This window comes from Rhinichthys klamathensis, unplaced genomic scaffold, assembly GCF_029890125.1.
Source record: "Rhinichthys klamathensis goyatoka isolate OS25496 unplaced genomic scaffold, OSU_Roscu_1.1 h1tg000040l_1, whole genome shotgun sequence".
NCBI classification, from domain to species: Eukaryota; Metazoa; Chordata; class Actinopteri; order Cypriniformes; family Leuciscidae; genus Rhinichthys; species Rhinichthys klamathensis.
Window position 1 is genome coordinate 8837853 of NW_026606587.1, and position 20453 is coordinate 8858305.

The window sequence follows — 20453 nt, forward strand, 5'->3', positions numbered from 1 at the left end:
TTGCTTTTGGCTTGCTTAGTTGGGGATATTTAATATTCAACAATATTATTGAACTGTGTTGTACTACTTTCATGTTATCACTGTGAAGCTGCTTTGATGCAATCTGTATTGTGAAAAGCGCTATATAAATAAATGTGACTTGACTTGACTTTCTTTGCCATTGACGTATCCAACCGAACTACAAATTTTCCACTGATGTCTGTGAAAAAAGGATGCGCTCGACAAGCTCGCGTGGCTCAATCCACTGCACGTTTTTCGCTTATCAGCTTGTGCACCATAGCTATATATGTGTTACTATATTTTGTTTAACATTCCACTAATTAGATTCAACTTTTTTATCCCCATTATACTCAGGGGGTTATGGCCTCAGGGTGGCATTGCACAACATTGTGGTACTATCAGATGCTACGTTCCCCCCTTTTGGACATCGAGGTTCATGGTGAGAACCTGGATGGTCGATGGTGAGATGGGCCATGGCAGTCAGGACGCTGATTTTCTTGATGGTTTAAACATGCTACTGGTAGTCAGCTTTAATGGAGTCTGACTGTTGATCCAGTCAGAAACTCTGCACCTTGGGTGGTCACACTGGCAATCACTGACAAGTTAGAGTCAATGTCTCAAAGGTAGGTGCAAATGTCATTTCTTCCTGCAGGATTTGGTGTGAATGTTTTCTAGCCAGCATGTTGAGATTCCTCTCTGGGGGGCAAACCATGCTCTTTGCAGGGATTGTCTGAAGGGACCCCCTTCTCTCTGTGGTTGCTGGGGCTCTCGGCACTGTCTGATGTTTTGTGTTTTTTTTTAGAGAGCTCTGGTTCCCTCCTTTGTTTCTCTGTACAGGGCAGAGGGAATTTGCTCTGCTGGAGTGGTGTGCTGGAGTTTTTTTTTTTTTTTTTTTGCAGTATGTAAGAGTGTGTCAGTTCTAATTGGACAATGTCAAAATTGTTTTTAGTGTTGTCCAGCTGCTGGGTCAGAGCTCTGATTCCAGCTCTAAATGTTCGTAGGTTGGCTTTTGGCTCTAGTGTCTCTTTCTTTTGGTTCCACATTGTTCCAATATTTAACAGCCGTCAGAGCATCTTGAAATCTGGTAATTTATCCTGTAACTCCGTTCTGCCAGAGTCTTTGTGTCTGTCCTGTGCCTTCACTCGCTAGTCTACATAGCTTTGAGTGGGGGTCAGATTCTGTTACTCGCGGCTTCAATCTGTTTACCTCCTGGCTCAGGCTTACAAGGGTGTGGGCCAAGGAGAGGATGGTGTTAGTCAGCTCCTTATGGTCGTAGTTCTGGCTCAGGCTGGGTATCAGGAGTCAACGTGTGTCCTTATCTTTCTGTTTCCTTCTCTGGCGTTGTAGGTCGTTGACAGCCTTGGGTTGGAGGGTGCCCATCACAATAACTTGCCAGGTCTCAAGGTCTTTCATCTGGATGGTCGGTTTGACCATCTGAGACAAACTGGCACACTTATGGTGAGAAGAAGGGGCAAAAGGCCAATGCAAGTTCGTACAGAGGTGGTAAGCTAACTGTGCAGTGTACAGCTATGTGGCTGACTGATGTCTAAAGCTAGAGTGGCAGGATGCTAAAGTTTGAGTAAGATTGTTGACAGGCCGTAAACAGGAGTCAGCTTACGACTGGAGCTGTATATGCTGTTAAACTACTTAAAACACTGATGGTTCTCACATGTTTGGTCAATATGAGAGTGACAAAAATAAATCAAAAACGGAAATTTAAAATAAAATAAAATAAAATAAGAATAAAATATCTAAACAAAAAAAAACAAAAAAAATCAGAAGGGAATAAAGGAAACAATAGTGTTGTCACGGTGCGGAGCAAGCAGAAGAAGACAAAAGGCAAGAGCTCCAATGCAAATACTTTTACTAACAAATAAAACTTCAGGCAGGTACAAACAGGCAGTATAACTCACGCAACACCAAAACATCTACAACGACCGACAAGGACAGACTGAACAGAAGCAAACTAAATACAAGCATGAATCAAACATAACAAGGTGAAAACAGGTGACACTGATGATGATAACGAGGGACAGGCTGGTAAGTGAGGGAGTGAATACAGGTGTGGAGACGAGGAGGATTCTGGGAAGTGTAGTGCAGACACAAAGACAGACTGGTGCAGACGAGGACTGTGACATTACTCCCCCCTCCCGGTAGGCGTGACCTCACGCCGTAGAACAGGGGTGGGAGGGTGGGCATCCTGGAGTCTGTGACGGGAAGGCGGACCGGGTGCAGCTGGACAGACTCCAGGATGGTCCAGGCGGCCATGGCGGAGCAGGACGTGGGCATGGCCAGGGCAGAGCAGGACGTGGGCGTGGCCAGGGCGGAGCAGACGACCCCTCGGGCGTCCAGGGCGGAGCTGTTGGACCCTCGGGCGTCCAGGGCGGAGCTGTTGGACCCTCGGGCGTCCAGGGCGGTGAGGACTCTTCAGGCGACCACGGCAGAGACGAACCCTCGGGCGGCCACGGCGGAGACGAACCCTCGGGCGGCCACGGCGGAGACGAACCCTCGGGCGGCCACGGCGGTGAAGCCCCTTCGGGTGGCCACGGCGGTGAAGCCCCTTCGGGTGGCCACGGCGGTGAAGCCCCTTCGGGTGGCCACGGCGGTGAAGCCCCTTCGGGTGGCCACGGCGGAGAAGCCCCTTCGGGCGGCGATGAGGACCCTTCGGGCGGCCATGGTGGTGAGGACCCTTCGGGCGGCCATGGCGGTGCGGATCCTTCGGGCGGCCATGGCGGTGCGGACCCTTCGGGCGGCCATGCCGGTGCGGACCCTTCGGGCGGCCATGGCGGTGCGGACCCTTCGGGCGGCCATGGCGGTGCGGACCCTTCGGGTGGCCATGGCGATGGAGGCCCTTCGGGCGGCCATGGCGGAGCCGTATGGCCCCCCCCAAAAAAATTAATGGGGAGAGTGACAGAGTCATTACTAGTCTCTGGGCTGGACGGAACCAGCGGTGAAGGGGTCTCTGGGCTGGACGGAACCAGCGGTGAAGGGGTCTCTGGGCTGGACGGAACCAGCGGTGAAGGGGTCTCTGGGCTGGACGGAACCAGCGGTGAAGGGGTCTCTGGGCTGGACGGAACCAGCGGTGAAGGGGTCTCTGGGCTGGACGGAACCAGCGGTGAAGGGGTCTCTGGGCTGGACGGAACCAGCGGTGAAGGGGTCTCTGGGCTGGACGGAACCAGCGGTGAAGGGATCTCTGGGCTGGACGGAACCAGCGGCGAAGGAAGCTCAGGGCTGGACGGGACCAGCGGCGAAGGAAGCTCAGGGCTGGACGGGACCAGCGGCGAAGGAAGCTCTGGGCTGAACGGGACCAGCGGCGAAGGCTTGATGCAGGACGGATCTGTCTCAGGCTGGGCAGGCATGACATGCAGGGCCGGCGCTCCGCACACGCACATCACGCGCTGCGCGTAGGGCACTAAGTGCTTGGGGGGGCACCAAAAAATCTGGGTCGTGAAAAATCATCACAATAGGCTACTAGTATAAATAACAAATAAAATATGTCTAAAGCATGTTAATATACAAAAGCAATACAAAAGTAATATAGGCCTAGACCAAATTAGTCGAGAAAAAGGTGAATCTCATTTTTCGTCTCCTCTCTGGTGCCCCCCCTTCCCCACCTCCCAGTGGTCTGTTCGATTATGCCTCAATCAATGTCAAATTTGGCAGACACCGACCTCAGACATGGCCTCGGAAAGGCACCAAGAGTCGGGGGCGAAAAAAGGAAAAAGAATAGACAGCGGGATGATACTCGCGCGTCGCTTTGCAGGTAAGACAATGTTTTAAATAAAAATGTTAGTTTTGTAGCGCGGGCGCCCTTGCGTCGTGTATGCATGTCCAGGGGGCGTCGCTAGTAGTGCAAATGATCCGGGGCTTTTTTAGCCCTGCATGTTGAATCTTTTATTTTAACGGGGGTCCGGGGCTTTCTCCCCCGGACATTTTTTAAACTTGGGCTGTTTAAGATGCAGTTAGTTTGTTTGAGAAGAAAAGGAAGACCGCTTAGATACGTTTTTTCGTTGTTGTTTTATGCGGATAATGCGTTCATTTTCAAGAGGCCAAGGCCCAAGGGCGACATCTGTTGGTGAAACTGCAATTAGAAAAAAAAAAACCACAATCTCAGTGTTTGTTTATTTTCATATTCACAGAGTTGTCAAATTATTAGGGCTGGGAAAAGATTAATCGCATCCAAAATAAAAGTTTGTGTCTACATGATATATGTGTGTGTACTGTGTATAATTATTTTGTATATATAAATACACACACATATGCACGTATATATTTAAGAAATATTTGCATGTATATACTGTATATATTTATATATAATTTATATTATATATAAATTTAAATATTTTATATATAAATAACAAATATTTCTTAAATACATACATGCAAATGTGTATTTATATACACTACCGTTCAAAAGTTTGGGGTCAGTGAGAATTTTATTTTAATTTTTTGGAGGAAAGAAATCAATACTTTTATTTATCAAGGAATAATTAATTTGATTGAAAGTGACAGTAAAGACATTTATAATGTTACAAAAGTCTTTTGAACTTCCTATTCATCAAAGAATCCTAAAAAAAAAAAAACTGTACAACTGACAGACCAACAACTGTTTCAAAATTTGACAATAATAATTAATGTTTCTTGAGCATCAAATCCTCATATTATACTGATTTGTGAAGGATCATTTGACACTGAAGACACTGACACTGGTGATGCTGAAAATTCAGCTTTGATCACAGGAATAAATTACACTTTACTATATATTCACACAGAAAACAGCTGATTTACACTGGAATAATATTTAATACTATAACTGATTTTCGTTGTATTTTTAATCAAATAAGCGCAGCCATGGTTAGCAGAAGAGAATTATTTTAAAAGTATTTAAAATCGTACCGACCCCAAACTTTTGAACGGTAGTGTATATACAAAATAATTATACACAGTACACACACATATATCATTCATGTAGACACAAACTTTTATTTTGGATGCGATTAATCGCGATTAATCTTTTCCCAGCCCTACAAATTATGTACAGAATTATTATATTGTGCTTCATCAGACTAAGAAATTCTGAATGGTTGTTATTCCTTGGGTGGGTGAGGGGGGTGGGGGGGCACCACCAAGCATTTGTGCTTAGGGCACCCAAATGGCTAGCGCCGGCCCTGATGACATGAATCATCTCAGGCTGGGCAGGCATGACATGAATCATCTCAGGCTGGGCAGGCATGACATGAATCATCTCAGGCTGGGCAGGCATGACGTGAACCGTCTCTGGCTGGGCAGGCTGGACGTGAACCGTCTCTGGCTGGGCAGGCTGGACGTGAATCGTCTCTGGCTGGGCAGGCTGGACGTGAATCGTCTCTGGCGCAGGATCAGCGGGCTCTGGCGCAGGATCAGCGGGCTCTGGCGCAGGATCAGCGGGCTCTGGCGCAGGATCAGCGGGCTCTGGCGCAGGATCAGCGGGCTCTGGCGCAGGATCAGCGGGCTCTGGCGCAGGATCAGCGGGCTCTGGCGCAGGATCAGCGGGCTCTGCTGGATCCGGGGTGAAAATGGACGGCGTGGCGAAGATGGTTGGAGGCATCACTGGGGTGATGGTGATGCGGAGACCTCTCTCAAACAGGATCCTGATGAGGTAGTCTGTTAGGGTATGGCCCGCCGAGTCCATCTTTTGTTTGGTCGGTCGTTCTGTCACGGTGCGGAGCAAGCAGAAGAAGACAAAAGGCAAGAGCTCCAATGCAAATACTTTTACTAACAAATAAAACTTCAGGCAGGTACAAACAGGCAGTATAACTCACGCAACACCAAAACATCTACAACGACCGACAAGGACAGACTGAACAGAAGCAAACTAAATACAAGCATGAATCAAACATAACAAGGTGAAAACAGGTGACACTGATGATGATAACGAGGGACAGGCTGGTAAGTGAGGGAGTGAATACAGGTGTGGAGACGAGGAGGATTCTGGGAAGTGTAGTGCAGACACAAAGACAGACTGGTGCAGACGAGGACTGTGACAAGTGTTTTCCCTATTTAGTTTATTCTATTCTAATGTAATATGCAATATGATCATAAACTACTGTAATATGATAATAAAACCATTGGAGAATGTTAGCTAAAGGAGTAGTTCACTTTAAAATGAAAATTACCCCATGATTAACTAACCCTCAAGCCATCCTAAGTGTATATGACTTTCTTCTTTCAGACGAAAACAATTGGAGTTATATTAAAAAATATCCTGGCTGTTCCAAGCTTGATAATGGCAGTGAATTGCAACCAACAGTTTGAAGCTCAAAAAAGTGAATCCATCCATCATAAACGAACTCTCCACATGGCTTCGGGGGGTTAATAAAGGCCTTCTGAAGCAAAGCGATGAGTTTGTGTAAGAAAAATATTCATATTTAAAACTTTATAAAGAAAAATAACTAGCTTCCAGTCAAACGAACATACGGATTTGACTTAAGTCTAAGCGCAACTAATGCGAGTAATGCGACGTACTGCTGATATTTACGCTACGCCCTGAAGCACTACGCTACTTCTGACGTCATAAGTTGCATAAGTTGCGCTTTAGGCGTAAGTAGACTGCGTATGGCCGTTTGGCCGGAAGCTAGAATTTTACTTTGTAACATGTTAAATTTGAATATTTTTCTTACACAAACTCATCGCTTTGCTTCAGAAGGCCTTTATTAACCCAGCAATGCAGCCCCAGGCGCGACGCAAGTGTTTTTTGCTAGTTTCAGCCCGACGCAGTTATCATTTTCACATCCTGCGCCACATTGTTTAATTAGCAAATGCATTTGCACCTATCTGTTCGCCCAACGGCATGCTGGTCTGAACACGAGGTGTGTTCAGGTGCATTGTTGGCACTATTGATGCTATTTTGATGCAACTGAAATAGACTGTAATAGCAATATTTTTTTTTGTTATTTAAAGAGCTCGTTAGTAATGTGCGGCATTGCGGGTAAGCCTATAAGCGGGTCCACAACGCGCGTACACTCTGCTTATTACACACACAGGGACGTGCAGCAGCACACAAACATGCCACATAAAAATAAAAGGATTACAATGTAAAAGATTATTATTGTGTACATCAAGATATAGTGGAATCCGGCTTGTCCCGTAGATGGTCTGCTTGCATGCTTTAACCTTGCGCACGAGCAGATCCGTTTCCTCTCTGGAGATGCGTTCAGTCTTACCACTATCAAATTCCGTCATGTAAATAGAGAATCCGCCAAGGCGCGAGTGCCTTTAGTTTTAGTTAGTTTCATTAATGGTTTTGTTAGTTTAAGTTTAGTGTTTATTTTGCAAACACATTTCTATTTAGTTTTTATTTTATTTAGTTTCAGTTTTAGTAATTATAGTTTAGCACAGCAAACAGAACCCTTTCCAGTGTAGACCAAAGCGAGACGTTTAATTTCAGAAAAGTTTAATGTTTACACAGATTACAGTTAACTCTTGTGCACACATCTTAATAATAAAAATAAAATAATGGTTTGAGATTGAACAAAGCACCAAATAAATGGAACTTAAAAGTATACAAGAAAAAACTATGAAAAAGTCAGACAAACTAATTCATATTAAAGATTAAATCTTGTTAAACATGCCTAGTTTACTTTTTTTTCAGCCGTACAATGTAGCAGAGTCACCACTGGTACATAAAAAAAAAAAAGCCCAGCTCCATTCATCTGACTACAGCCAACACAACCTGCTGTGAAGCCAGTGTGATTAAATAATGAAGTAGCCTATCTACAGTATGCTGTCTGTACATGTTTTTCTATTCTGGTGTGTGTGTGTGTGTGTGTGTGTGTGTGTGTGTGTGTGTGTGTGTGTGTGTGTGTGTGTGTGTGTGTGTGTGTGTGTGTGTGTGTGTGTGTGTGTGTGTGTGTCGTGTCCTGGTATTCGGGGAAATGTCTCCACATGGATAATAATATCATTACTGTAGCAGTACATGTTTTGTAAAAACAAAAGATAATAACAGCACCTTTCAACCTTCATGAAAACATGACATCTCAAACATCTCTCACATGAAACGGCATTCTAATAACGCTGCGCTCAAGTTTAAAGAAGTCCAACTTGTGTCTCATTACCTTGTGCTATTTCCCATTCCGCTGCGACAGACGCAACCTTTATGAACAGCTGCTGAGAACTAGCGATGTGTTCCACGTTACGGTCCTTCATTGTGCGCGTCACAGGACAGCGGTTAATCACATCTGAAACTTCACGCGCGTGAAGCGCCATATAGGCTACAGGCATTTCCATAAACCATCACAGGTCAGATTTTCCGCCAAAGTAAAGAGCTTATTGATTACGAAAATGATTATTTATTTTTGCTAATTATTATTTTATTACATTTAGTTTTTCAGTAACTATTGTTAGTTTCATTTAGTTAAATAGCATTTAATTTTATTTCAGTTTACGAAAATGTTTTTTGACCAATAGTTTTAGTCTTAGTTTCAGTTTTCGTATACGAAAATATCCTTGATAGGGACAACCCTTTTAGACCCATCGTTTCCCATCGTTAAACTAACAAAAGTGGATTCGGACATGCCCTAAGTGCACTTGCGCCGTGCGCTTAGACCATGCGCTCACAATTTTCTCAATTTATATTTATATCAGCTGCCAGAAGTTACTTTTTTTTTACCTTTCCTTTACTGGGATCATAAAGAAAATCAGATGTCTGTGAGAATCTGAAACCGTGTACCAATAATATTCTCTGTTACAATGTAAAGAGGCAATAAATGTATGTATTTTTTTAATTACCTTTCTTGATCTTACGATGGAAGTTAATGGCATCCACAGATGCCGTCACAATGTTGGTCTTGCAATGACGGGCAGCAACAATCCCTGCAACCTCATCCATGAGCTTCATCGTCACACCTGAGGTTGGCAGATATGAAGATGATTTACAATCAGTTCTCTACAAAAAAAATTGTCATGACCACAGTTGGACTGCCTGACTGATATCCACTAGAATCACAGTGTTGCGGTGATATTTAAATAGGTGAAATGCTTTAATTTAAGGACAAAAGAGAACTAGCAGCATACTATCATATAACAGCAGCAGAGACATAAAAGCTAATGCAAGCTAATAGTCAAGAGTCCATTTTATTATCCTCTTCCATTATTTTGCTGATATGGCATTGCATGGCAGATATTCAATCTGAACATTTTGCGGTGAAATGTAAATCTTGAGAATTCTATTACATAAAGCACAAACAATACAGCACACTACTGCTTAGTAAGCGCTGTAATAATAATCATATAAATTGCACAGAACACAGCTGGGACAAAAGTTCAGTGGGTTTTTGAATTATACATCTCTCTAGGCAGAACAGGTCACCATCAGTCTCAGGAGAATCAGGCCACTGAATCACAATACCTGTCTAACTTGGAAAATTCACTATTTCAGTGTCTAAAACCATTCCAACAGGTTTGTGTGAGGAACATACAGTGTAAATAAATTGATGAGTTGTTATTCTCTAATAATCTTTAGATTAGCCTGAACTCTAAACTCTCATTTGGGTTGCATTCAGATCCAGATCATTGTCGATTCACAATGGCCCATTTGACGTCATTGACACCATTGATACCAAACGCCACTGGTTCTTACAAGTGTAATAGCTCAACGTGACATGCAAGTCTGAATGTGCAGAGTGGGGGATAACATTTGAGAGCTGCAGTCGCAAAGGAGGATTATCAGTGAATGATGAAATTCTAGGTTTTCCCCACACAAAGCTATCATATGGCTTCACAAGACTCAATGTAGCACACACGTTGTATGGACTATTTGAGAGCTTTTGAGAGCTTGACAGACCCACTGTGACCTGGAATCATAAGGAAAACAGCTGTGTGAAGATTCTACAGAATTTCTAGTTATGTTCCACAAGAAATACATACAGTCTAAGTAATGACATGAGGGTGAGTGAATAATGGCAGAATGTTCATTTTTGGCTGAACTGTAGCTTTAAAATCACTAGCGACGTTTACATGGTAGTATTTAGATGTACGCTAAATAAAGTTATTGGGTTGATCTGCGCGTTTATATGTCAAAAGCTTCAAATCGGAATATTTTTTTGACATGCGCACACAGCGCGAATAAACAGAGTTATTAGACAGACACTGTGTAATAACAAAACCTGAACTGGTAAGGTAATAACTTGTAAGGAACAAGGTAATAATACAACGTTCAAATAAGCAAAAACGAACACACAGAACATAAATATTGGAGTACTCCATTTTATGTGTGACTGAACTATTTTACAGACGTTTTATTACTGAATGAAATACCAACATTTACAAACAAGCAGAATGCATGTAATATAAGGTCTTTAATGGCCATTTCCATTGTTCTAGGACCTGAGGGGGCAGCATCAAGGGTCACCATCATGGAAAACATGATTTTCTTTGCTCTTTTGAAATAAGGAGTTCAGTGTGCTATGTAGGCATGAAGGATGTGCCATCACAACCGAAACCAATAGATGTCTAAGATAGTAAGGTGACGTTGATACAATGCTGAGTTTTCACCCAAACCATCATTCTGGTTAAGATTGACATTTCAATGTTTAAAGTATGTTGGATCAGCCTTGAAATTTTGATGAAAGCCGACATCACACATGGGTGTGTGACAGTGATATTGAAGTGATATTTGTTGTTGATGACCACAAGATTATGAAAATATATCTCTGTGGAATGGTAGTGGGTGTTAACCAATTAGTGGGGAGTTTTCAAACCATGATGGGCATTTTCAACGCTTTACCCGATTTGTCTAATCCAGAGGGGGCATGGTTTAGGGGTGAGCCTTCAGGTAAAGTGGTTGAAAAACATCAATTGTATTAACAGGTGCATTGTGCAATAGGCCACTTAATGATGTGCTACCCTAGTGGTGACTTTTATTATGAAAGTACGTTAGCGCGAGCGGCCGGAAGAGACAGTTCATTCGGCATGGAGAGAAACGGCAGATTGCATCAGCTGCTGCTAGCGATTGGGTTTGTTGTGTTCATGACCCCTGAAGACGTGCATCAAAGTTATTATCAGCCTCAGATTGGATGTATCTTGTGTTTGTGTGCATCCTATAAAAGTGAGAACTGTTATTCCTACTATGTTTCACTGATTTATGCTCGTTATCAGTTATGACGTATGAAGTAATGTTACATGACGATGCTAATTCACCCGTGCTAGCTCTAATCACTTATCTGTCAATGTACGATGTTCATAGTTATAATGTTTATATTGTTTAATGATTCATGTTGATAAATAATGACAGTAAATGCGATGGAAGATGTTATTTTGAATAATGTGGGTGACAATATAAGTGAATATGCTGTTGTTATTGTATGAGGGGAGCAGCTTACATATAGTTGCATGTAAATGATGGTAATATATTATGATGTTGCTGTTATTAGAGAAACCAAACACATCCTTAACCAAAATCATACCATCCAAGTCTACGGCAGCTGATATGCACCCAGTACACTTATGAGTCAAACCCACTCTGACCGTACCTCAGGTTTCTCCTCTGAATGTGCTCAAACTGCTCACACATTGTATCATTCATATCAATTCTCGAATGCTTATCTGCAGTCCTCCCAAGGTTCAAACTAAGCCAACGAGATTTATTCCTTCTGGATGCCGCAAAGGAAGCCTCATCGACTCTAACTCGTCACTCTGAGGCATACCCGTGATAATAAATCAGTTAAAATGAATACTTTACTCTGTGGTGTTATGACAGACACACCTGATTCACTGTGATCTAAAACTAGCCCCTAACAGCTTCAGGTAGCCCTTCGCTAAATTTGTGGTCCTTCGAGCCAGATCACAGCTGTGCTGAGAGTATTCAACAGAGTGATGAAGCATCGTGGGCCCCACCCTCTCTGCCCAAGCGTCAGTTAAGACAGCCATCCTATTTGAGGTCAGTGCAACCGAAGAGACGTGGCCCACCACATGCCAGTCCTGCACCACACATGCCTAGAGGCGAAGAGTGGAGCTCACAGCCTCGTGTGAAGTGGAGTAGGCCCCCCAAAGCACAGGATGATTTTGACCCCTAGCTCTGAGGAGAGCTTCAACGACACAAGTCAAGTCAAGTCAAGTCACCTTTATTTATATAGCGCTTTTTACAATACATATTGTATCAAAGCAGCTTCACAGTGATAACATGAAATAATACAACAAAGTTTGTTTCTAGAAGAAAATTGCGTCATCGTCCACCTTAAGTAAGGCAGATCAATAATATTGTTGACTATTAAATGTCCCCAACTAAGCAAGCCAAAAGCCAAGGCAACAGTGGCAAGGAACCAAAACTCCATCAGGTGACAGCCTAGGATGGCCATAGTGTTGTCAAAAGTACCGACTTCGGTACCAAGTCGGTACTGAAATTTAAAAAATGTGACGCTTTGAGTGTTGTTGAGCAGTATCGTAAACACCTCTGATTGGCCATTGTGTTTACGTGCTCATCGGATATGTCTGTGATTGGCTACAATGATCAATGCACGGGAGCATTTGAGAGCACATGGAAGTGTTTGAAAGTGTTTTGAAAGCGGGAGCGTTTGAAAGGACAAGCAGGCGTCTATTAGCGGACCGGTCTGCTGATAGATGCCTGCTAACAAACACTCCCGTGTGTATCTGTGTAAGCGCTCAGTGAAGAGCGTCATTGAAGTATATTTACAACATGTTTTTGAAGCGCTGACCATTGTAGCCAATCACAGACATATTTGATGAGGGCGTGAGCACAATGGGAAATCAGAGGTGTTTACGATCCCGCTCAAAGCGTCACATTTTTAAAATTTCAGTACCGACTTGGTACCAAAGTCGGTACTTTTGACAACACTAGATGGCCACATACCCCTTTGCCCTACACTGAGGAGGGAGCAGAGCCGAGCGGGCTACACAGAGAGAGCATGCAGTACAGTTCCACCTCACCTTATGAAACTAGAAGGGAATTGTGATTTAACAGCCTCAGCCAGAGAGCAAGTAGCAGTGCAGCAGGATCAGTTCTTGAAACAATGGTCAATGCCACCCCTTCCTTTACCGGACGACTCGTTAGCCCTAGAGGAAGAGGAGTATGACGAGGGACTGCCCCCTCCACAATGGCCTTCGTCTGATTACCCTCCAATGTCTGAGGCTGCCGAGGAGCAGCGAGTGGTCATCGTCATAGACCGAATGATGAGCGAGCTACAGCTCATGAGGGACAGTGTAACGTCCAGCATCACAGCCAACACTCGTCCACATACTACCTCTCGGAGCCTGAACCCCCCTCAGCCTAGACGAGGTCCTGAACAGTATGACGCCTGATTCCACACCCCGAGGCCAAAACCCTACTCGCCCATCTCACATCAACAGCCCAGTATGTATCACACCGAAGCGGGATCCTCATCTCAGTACCCAACCAGGCCTGATACGATCCAACCACATCCTGCCCAAGGCACACAGTTCTCACCAGTATCAGCGACTCTGGGAGGAGTACAGGGGGCCGCACCGAAAATTCCTCTCTTTGTCCATTAGGACCCAATGGAGTTCTCTAGGCTGAAATTAGCCTTAGCAAACCTGCTACCCGTTGAAGCTACAGAGCTTTTCAAGTATCAGATTCTTGTGGATCATGTGAAACTTGAAGAGGCCTGTCTCATCGCCAACTCCATTATTAACTCTTACACAGACACCATGTCAGCCTTGACCGAGAAGTTCGGCCAGCCGCACCATGTAGCCTTGCAGAGGATCGCTCCAGTTATGGATTTGCGACATCTAACACCTAAGCCCTGCAGAGTCTTTTGGATCTGAGGAGTTGCGGTGGGTTACCACTGACAAATTTGCTGATGGATATACCTAAGGAACTCCTATGGAAACGTAGTACTGCCCCTTGTTGTGTTAGGAAGCAGGACAAGAGAGGCAGTATCAGGCAGCTTATCCGCAGAGCTACCAAACTACCTCTGCCGCCAGTGTTACTCTGCAATCCTCGCTCCTTGCGGAACAAGATGGATGAGCTGTGCATACAAGCTGGAGTTTGCTTTGAGTATTGTGAGTCTGGATTGATGGTTTTTACAGAAACCTAGCAGTGCGATGGTGTACCACACAGTTTAAGCATGTCAGTAGTATATCATGGGAACACAGCCCTTTTGTGCTGATGTCTGTGGCGAGCAGGGCGAGGCGGAGGGCTGTGAGAGAGCGACGCGAGGCCGGAGGGTGTGATTACTGATGAGCGACGCACCGGTCTCTTATCTCTAACGGAGGAGCAGAAGCATAAAAGGAGGAGCGACGACAGTGAAGATCGAGAGAGGATATGCCTGGACTTATGTTGTGGTTTTTATGTTTTATTATGTGACAGCAGTCGTCCGTGAGAGATACGAGACCAGTGCGTCGCGCAGGTGTCGTTCATCAGTAATCACGCCACCGGCCTCGCGCCACTCTCCAGGGAATATTAGTTGACATAACTAATACGGTTGTAAAATATATTTTTATCAAAGCATCATAACTAAATACAGTCGAAAGCTGTGAGAGAGTTAAGTATTGGAAACTTAGTGTTAAGCAAAAAAAACCTAATTTTATTAGTTTCATAAGAGGGTCAAGTCAGGTCACCTTTATTTATTTAGCGCTTTATACAATACATATAGTTTCAAATGATCTCAAAATGATTCAATGATGCAAACAGTTCATTCTGGCTGTTACGCAGCTCTAAGAGAAAAGAGTATCATTGTTCACCTGAAGTCAATTCCGTTGTAAAGATAATCAATTATTAAATTAGTTCATTTCATCTACAAAGCAGTTCTGCAGAAAAACAGTGATGCACTCATTAACAGCAGCTCAGTTCAGATCTCATGCAATAGCGTCAGTGCAATCAAATCAACAATATTGTTGAATATTTAGAGGGCCAGCAGATAGCACAGATATAGAACAGAATGACACTCCTATATTTTTATACCGAGATTACTTCTAATTCACAGAGCCATGTTTTGTAAGATCCCTTGATACTAAACAGGCAGAGACTTGACTACTTGAGTTCATTGTATATGAGCTGGTTTTAACAATGGACCCTGAGGACTCTCATCTCCAAGTGAGATTCCCCCAATTTACACATGGCACTGAAAGCAAACTCCACCCCCAAAACTCTCTCTTGACAATTTGTGGCAGGCTTCTTCCCAACTCTCAGCTAGTGAGAAATCACCATCTCTGGATATGCAGTGGTGTAAAAATATGGCAGAAGCATGAAATGGCTATGTCATAAAAGGAGCCCTGTCTACCCTGAGTTGCAAACCATAGCCAACAAGCATGGTCTTTCTAGTGAACCTGGTTGACCAGCAAAGTAATTAAAAAAGAGTGCTAGGAGTACCAGCCCACCAGAACCCTTATTCTGGGACATCAGCATCTATTCCACAATATATGCAGGTTGGTACAGTAATTTTAGGCTCCACCTATATTAAGATGCATTTTCAGTGGTTTGATCACAAGTGGTCAGCCAAGAGACTTGGATCTCGAGATTTGGATTTAGCTGAGAACCTCGCTTCTTATTATGTACACCCTAATACACCACGGCACTTCCACAGGAGGCCAAGTGTCGCAAGTAAACACTGGAGAATCAAAAGGATAAGTGGGCAAAGAACAAACTCATGTACCGGTAATAACTGTTTGTTTGTTTCATGTATTTATGGCTTTTCCCCATTCTGTTGTTTTCATGGTCTAGTACATCAGGCAAAACACCTAACCCAAATAAAACCGAAATAACCAAACAATTACCATAAATGTAAGCATTTCAATTTGTATTCCAGTATCATAAGAATAACTCCTCAATATTATGAACAGTGAGACTGTGCATTACACTTATTTAAATTCATGAAAGCTCCCTCTATCCATCTCCATCTGCCTTTGGTAAGGTGAAATGAAAGTCAAGCTGACTCACTCTCATGATGGGCAGAGAGTTTTCGCCATTGCAGTTGAATTATGAAAGCGACATTTGAAACATGCTTTTCTTTTTTCTTGGAGTTATTTATAAGCCTCCATTATTGTCAGTCAAAATGGTTTCTATCGGCTGATTTGCATAGACAAATGCATCTAAACTTGGTGGCACAGTAAATAATTTGGTGAAGTGTACATCTGAGTAATTCAGAATATCTCAACCACTGGTTTTGCATCAGGACCCAGATACAACACACATCTCTTGTACAAAAATAAATAAATAAATAAAAAAGAAACACTGACATTTATAATATTATCATTGATTATATAGATTCAACAACCTGCTACACTGTCAACATAATATTGACTAAATAGGAATATTGAACATCATTAGCAACAGTGTGATTTATTTTCAAACCTCAATTAATATAGCCTGACTATATTATGTTGGCATGTTGTCTAATATTACAGAACAAAAAAAAAGTTTTACCCTTTTCATTATTTTGATATTCTAATTACAAACAATTACATGAATTGTTGCATTTTGTTATTTGCATTTAAATTTTTTCATGACCTACCAGCTAAGAAACACTGATTTATAGCCCATTTAGTCTTTCAAAAAAGCAACTTGTCAATGGGACACTTTTATACTTGCTAAAGCAAATATCGGGTCTGTTTGCAAATGGACATAGTGGCAAGCAAACCCAGGGCAGCAAACCTAAGGGTGCTTAGATGCACAGTCAAAGAATGGTATACGGTTCTGGACACTCAATGGAAAAACAGCAATTAGAAAGCCTATCCCAGAGGAGCCCAGTTTGTTGCTAGCAAGCAATTCAATTATTAGATTTCTTGTGAAGATTACCCGAAATTTCTCCCCTCTACAGGCTGAGCCTAGAGCCACATTGATAGATGACTAAATATTCAGAGCCACAGTGATAGATGACTAAATATTCCTCTTAAACTTAGCACTCGTGATGTTCTGGTTTTTTTGTCTCTTTCTCTCCACTAAATTCTCTTCACTCTATACTAACACTCTATACTTTTTAAAACTCAAAAGTATGTGTGTTTCGATTTGTGGGGTGCTTTTGTGGAATGGTCTGAGCAGTTCGATCAAACAAAGTGTTAATATGTTGCAATTCAAAAAACGGTATAAAAGTTTTATTTTTGATAAGTACAGAAGTGAAGAGGGTGAATGATATTTCATTATGGTTGGAAATGCAGTTTGATCATGTTTTTTTTATGCTTTTATTTTATTTTTTCATTATCTTAATATTAAGATAAAGTATTACTTTAATTTAGCAGGTATTTTTTTTTTATTATTATTTAAAACGTTATGTTAGATTTATCTTGTCTGATTGTGAATTGGTTTGGGTAGTTACTGGGGGTAGGTCTTGATAAGCCTAGGGCTTCTACCTATCCCTTTTCGAACAGGTTGATTATTATGCTAAAAAATATATATATATATATATATATATATTTTATTGTTTTGGTGTTTAATTATTTGTATGGATACTTCATACGTATTGCTGTCTTTATTTATTTATTTTATTATTATTTTTATTAATTGTTCGAAATAAAGATTTCATTCATTCATTCATTCATTCATTCATTCATTCATTCATTCATTCATTCATTCATTCATTCATTATACTAACAGCATATAAAAAATCCACATTTTATTTCAAAGTATTACACCCCCTCTCTCTTTCTTTTAATCACAATGGTACAATAAAAAAACTGCTTCGTAATGAAGTGTTACCATAGAAACGGTTTCTGTGATATTTTAGAACATCCTCAAAGGTCTGGGGAGAAAAAAATCCCTGAATATTTGTACATTGTATGAGTACTTTCAGCTGCTCTAGAGTCAGCTCTTGCGTGAACAGCTTTACTGAATTGAATGCCTTTGTGAGTCATAGTGAATTTACTTGCTGTAATAGCTGTCAAAACTTGACCTACAAAAAATTACTTTAGATAGGAGACTACAAACTAATTAAAAAAAAAAGTCATTATGTAGCATATTCAATAGTTGACCCAAAAATCTATTTGACTAATAAATCTCGTGTCTTTTCAAATCCATAAGCTCTGATTTATTTTCTATAAATCACAAGTCAAGTCACCTTCATTTATATAGTGCTTTTAATAATATCGATTGTTTCAAAGCATGTTTACAGTGATAATAGAAAATTAAAGTAACAGAGATTGTTTTGGCTTTACATCAGCTCTAGAATAAAGTTATTGTCCAGATAAAGTTAGTTTTTGATTGATTCACTTCCATTGCAAAGATCATTAATTATTAACTTAGGGGCCACTAACACGACACCGTTTTAACTGAAAACAGAACACTTAATGTGTTCTGGCCGTTCATTTGCACGACAACAGTGTTTGGTGGCTCGAGAACGCAAACTTTGAAATAGGTTCCAAGGTGCAAGTTTTGAAATTTTTTGAAAAACGTTATCTCCGTGTAAACTTCAAAAACGAGAATCTGTGAAAACGGTGACAACGTGCACATGCATATTATGTGTTTAGTCTATAGGTATACAAAAGTAGAACTTCTTGAAGAATCTTCATGTAACTCTTCAGTACAATAGTTCCCTTTCGAGGGAACTCGCGATGCGTCACTTGACGCTTTGGGAACGCCCCCAGCGTGAATGCGTCTGAGCATCAATGTCAACTAGTCCAATGGAAAGAATGAGCGTCACGGGCGGGTGACGTCATGACCAGGAAGGCATAAGAGCACATCCGGTGAAACGCGGCATTAGCTTCTGTGTCTCAGCAAGCGATCTGTGTTACTCTGTCTCTGTCTATTTATTGTTGTCTGTTCGGTATTATTGGGAAGAGTTATGGCGAAACAACTTTACAAACTCTGTGCTTCTCCCTGCCCGCGTTATTTAACGGGTGGGGACACACACGAGCTTTGTGTAGTTTGTTTGGGAGTGGAGCATGCGGTATCAGCCTCCGAGGGGGCTGATTGCAACATTGTGAGAAGCTTTCGCTTCGCATGCTCCACTCCCGCCTGTCACTTTTGGAGGAAAGTGGCCAGGCTCGCGATCCTCGGGGTGCAGGACACGCGTCTGCCGAGGCAGCGCGGAGAATGCATTCCTGTGGATCGCGAATAGGATCTCGTTACGGGGTTGGAGACGGGTCCGCGGATCTTATCTCCTCCCTTTCCACGAGGGATCCAGTGCTCTCTCTCCGGTCTCGGAAGCCCGCGCTGCGGTCTCTTCCGCCCGGGGAGAGAAATCAATGCTTCAGTGCTCTACCTCCGAGGAGGTAGATGTGCTGGGCATTGAAAGTGTACACAATCATGGGGGAAGTGGATTTGCCATCTCTTCCCCAGCGTATGAGAATTATATATAGCCTACATATATATATATATATGATAGTTTATATATTATATATAAAATAAAGTGTATATATATAAAGAATGTATATAAAAAAATATATATATAATAATAAGCTGGTGGAGGTGTTTACTGAGGCTGTAGATGAATTAAATATTTAATGGCCAGCAGAAATAAGGGGGCACTCGTCCTTAAAATAAATTGAACGAGTTTCCTTCCCTCTATTTTTCCACCTCCATCACGGGGCCTTCCATTTTTCCCGATCTGCACAGCGAGCTGTCTAGATCATGGAAAAAGCCTTACTCATTTTTTAGCCCCACATTCATGTATATTCAGATATTTGGGGGTTAAGAGAGTATGGCTATGGGGCAATACCCCGGGTAGAACAGACACTTGCGAGCTATGTCTCCCGGTTCAGTATCGTCCCTGAAGGCGTCGGCTTCTCTCACTAAACCATTAAAGAAAACTATTTTTTAATCTAGTGGGAAAAGCATATATGACAGTGGGTCTAGCACGAGCCTGCTTGCACACTATAGCAGTGCTGCAAGCATATCAGGCTGACCTGCTGTGGTATTTGGACAGAAGTGAGGGAGTTTGGCCCGATGGGGTTTGAGAACTCCGTCGGGCCTCAGATTTATCTCTCAGGGATGGCAGCCAAAGAAATGTGGTCACTGAGAGACACCTCTGGCTCAATTTGATGGGAATCATGGAGAAAGATACAAGATAATCTCTCCCTCGCTATGTCCAACCCACTGGGGCTGCTGGGCGTGAGCAGCTCCAGCCGGCTAGTTTCTCATACACAACACAGCAGCCAAAGCCTTCAAAGCAGAAGCCGGATCCGAGGACCGTTCTTCATGCTGAGAAGGCTGCGGCTCAAAAGAAAAGGTCTGGCGCCACGGCGTCAGACCGGTGAGGGCAGCCCCAACCGGGGTGGAATGGTGTACACCTCATTTTACGGTGCCCTTTCCATCTCTGTGCCCTCAGGGGACCGTTCTGCCAACCCCGCCACCCTTGGTGCTTCGGGGCGCAGCGTTCTCCAGCGAGCTTCTGGCGCAGCGTCAACTCGACATTGCGTCGGACTCGCGCCCTCTGAGGGGGGTTCGAAAACAGTCAGTTCGGGTGGTTCCTGCCAGTATGTTTCAGGTCCCCGAACTGGCTGTCTTTATTACACCAGAGGCCAGCCTCGAGGGGCTGGTTCCCTTGGTAGATTTTCTGGCAGCGCGGAAG

The 20453-nt window shown here is 42.9% G+C and overlaps 1 protein-coding gene across 5 annotated transcripts in view; it reads right to left on the bottom strand.

The window, feature by feature from the left end:
• Nucleotides 1–20453, bottom strand: part of acot7 (acyl-CoA thioesterase 7) — a 129625-nt gene that overhangs the window by 47226 nt on the left and 61946 nt on the right. For all 5 annotated transcript variants that reach the window (XM_056246763.1, XM_056246764.1, XM_056246762.1 and 2 more), the window contains one exon: nt 8767–8883. In XM_056246763.1, the coding sequence (XP_056102738.1) occupies nt 8767–8883 (117 nt within the window). The remainder of the gene's footprint in view (nt 1–8766; nt 8884–20453) is intronic.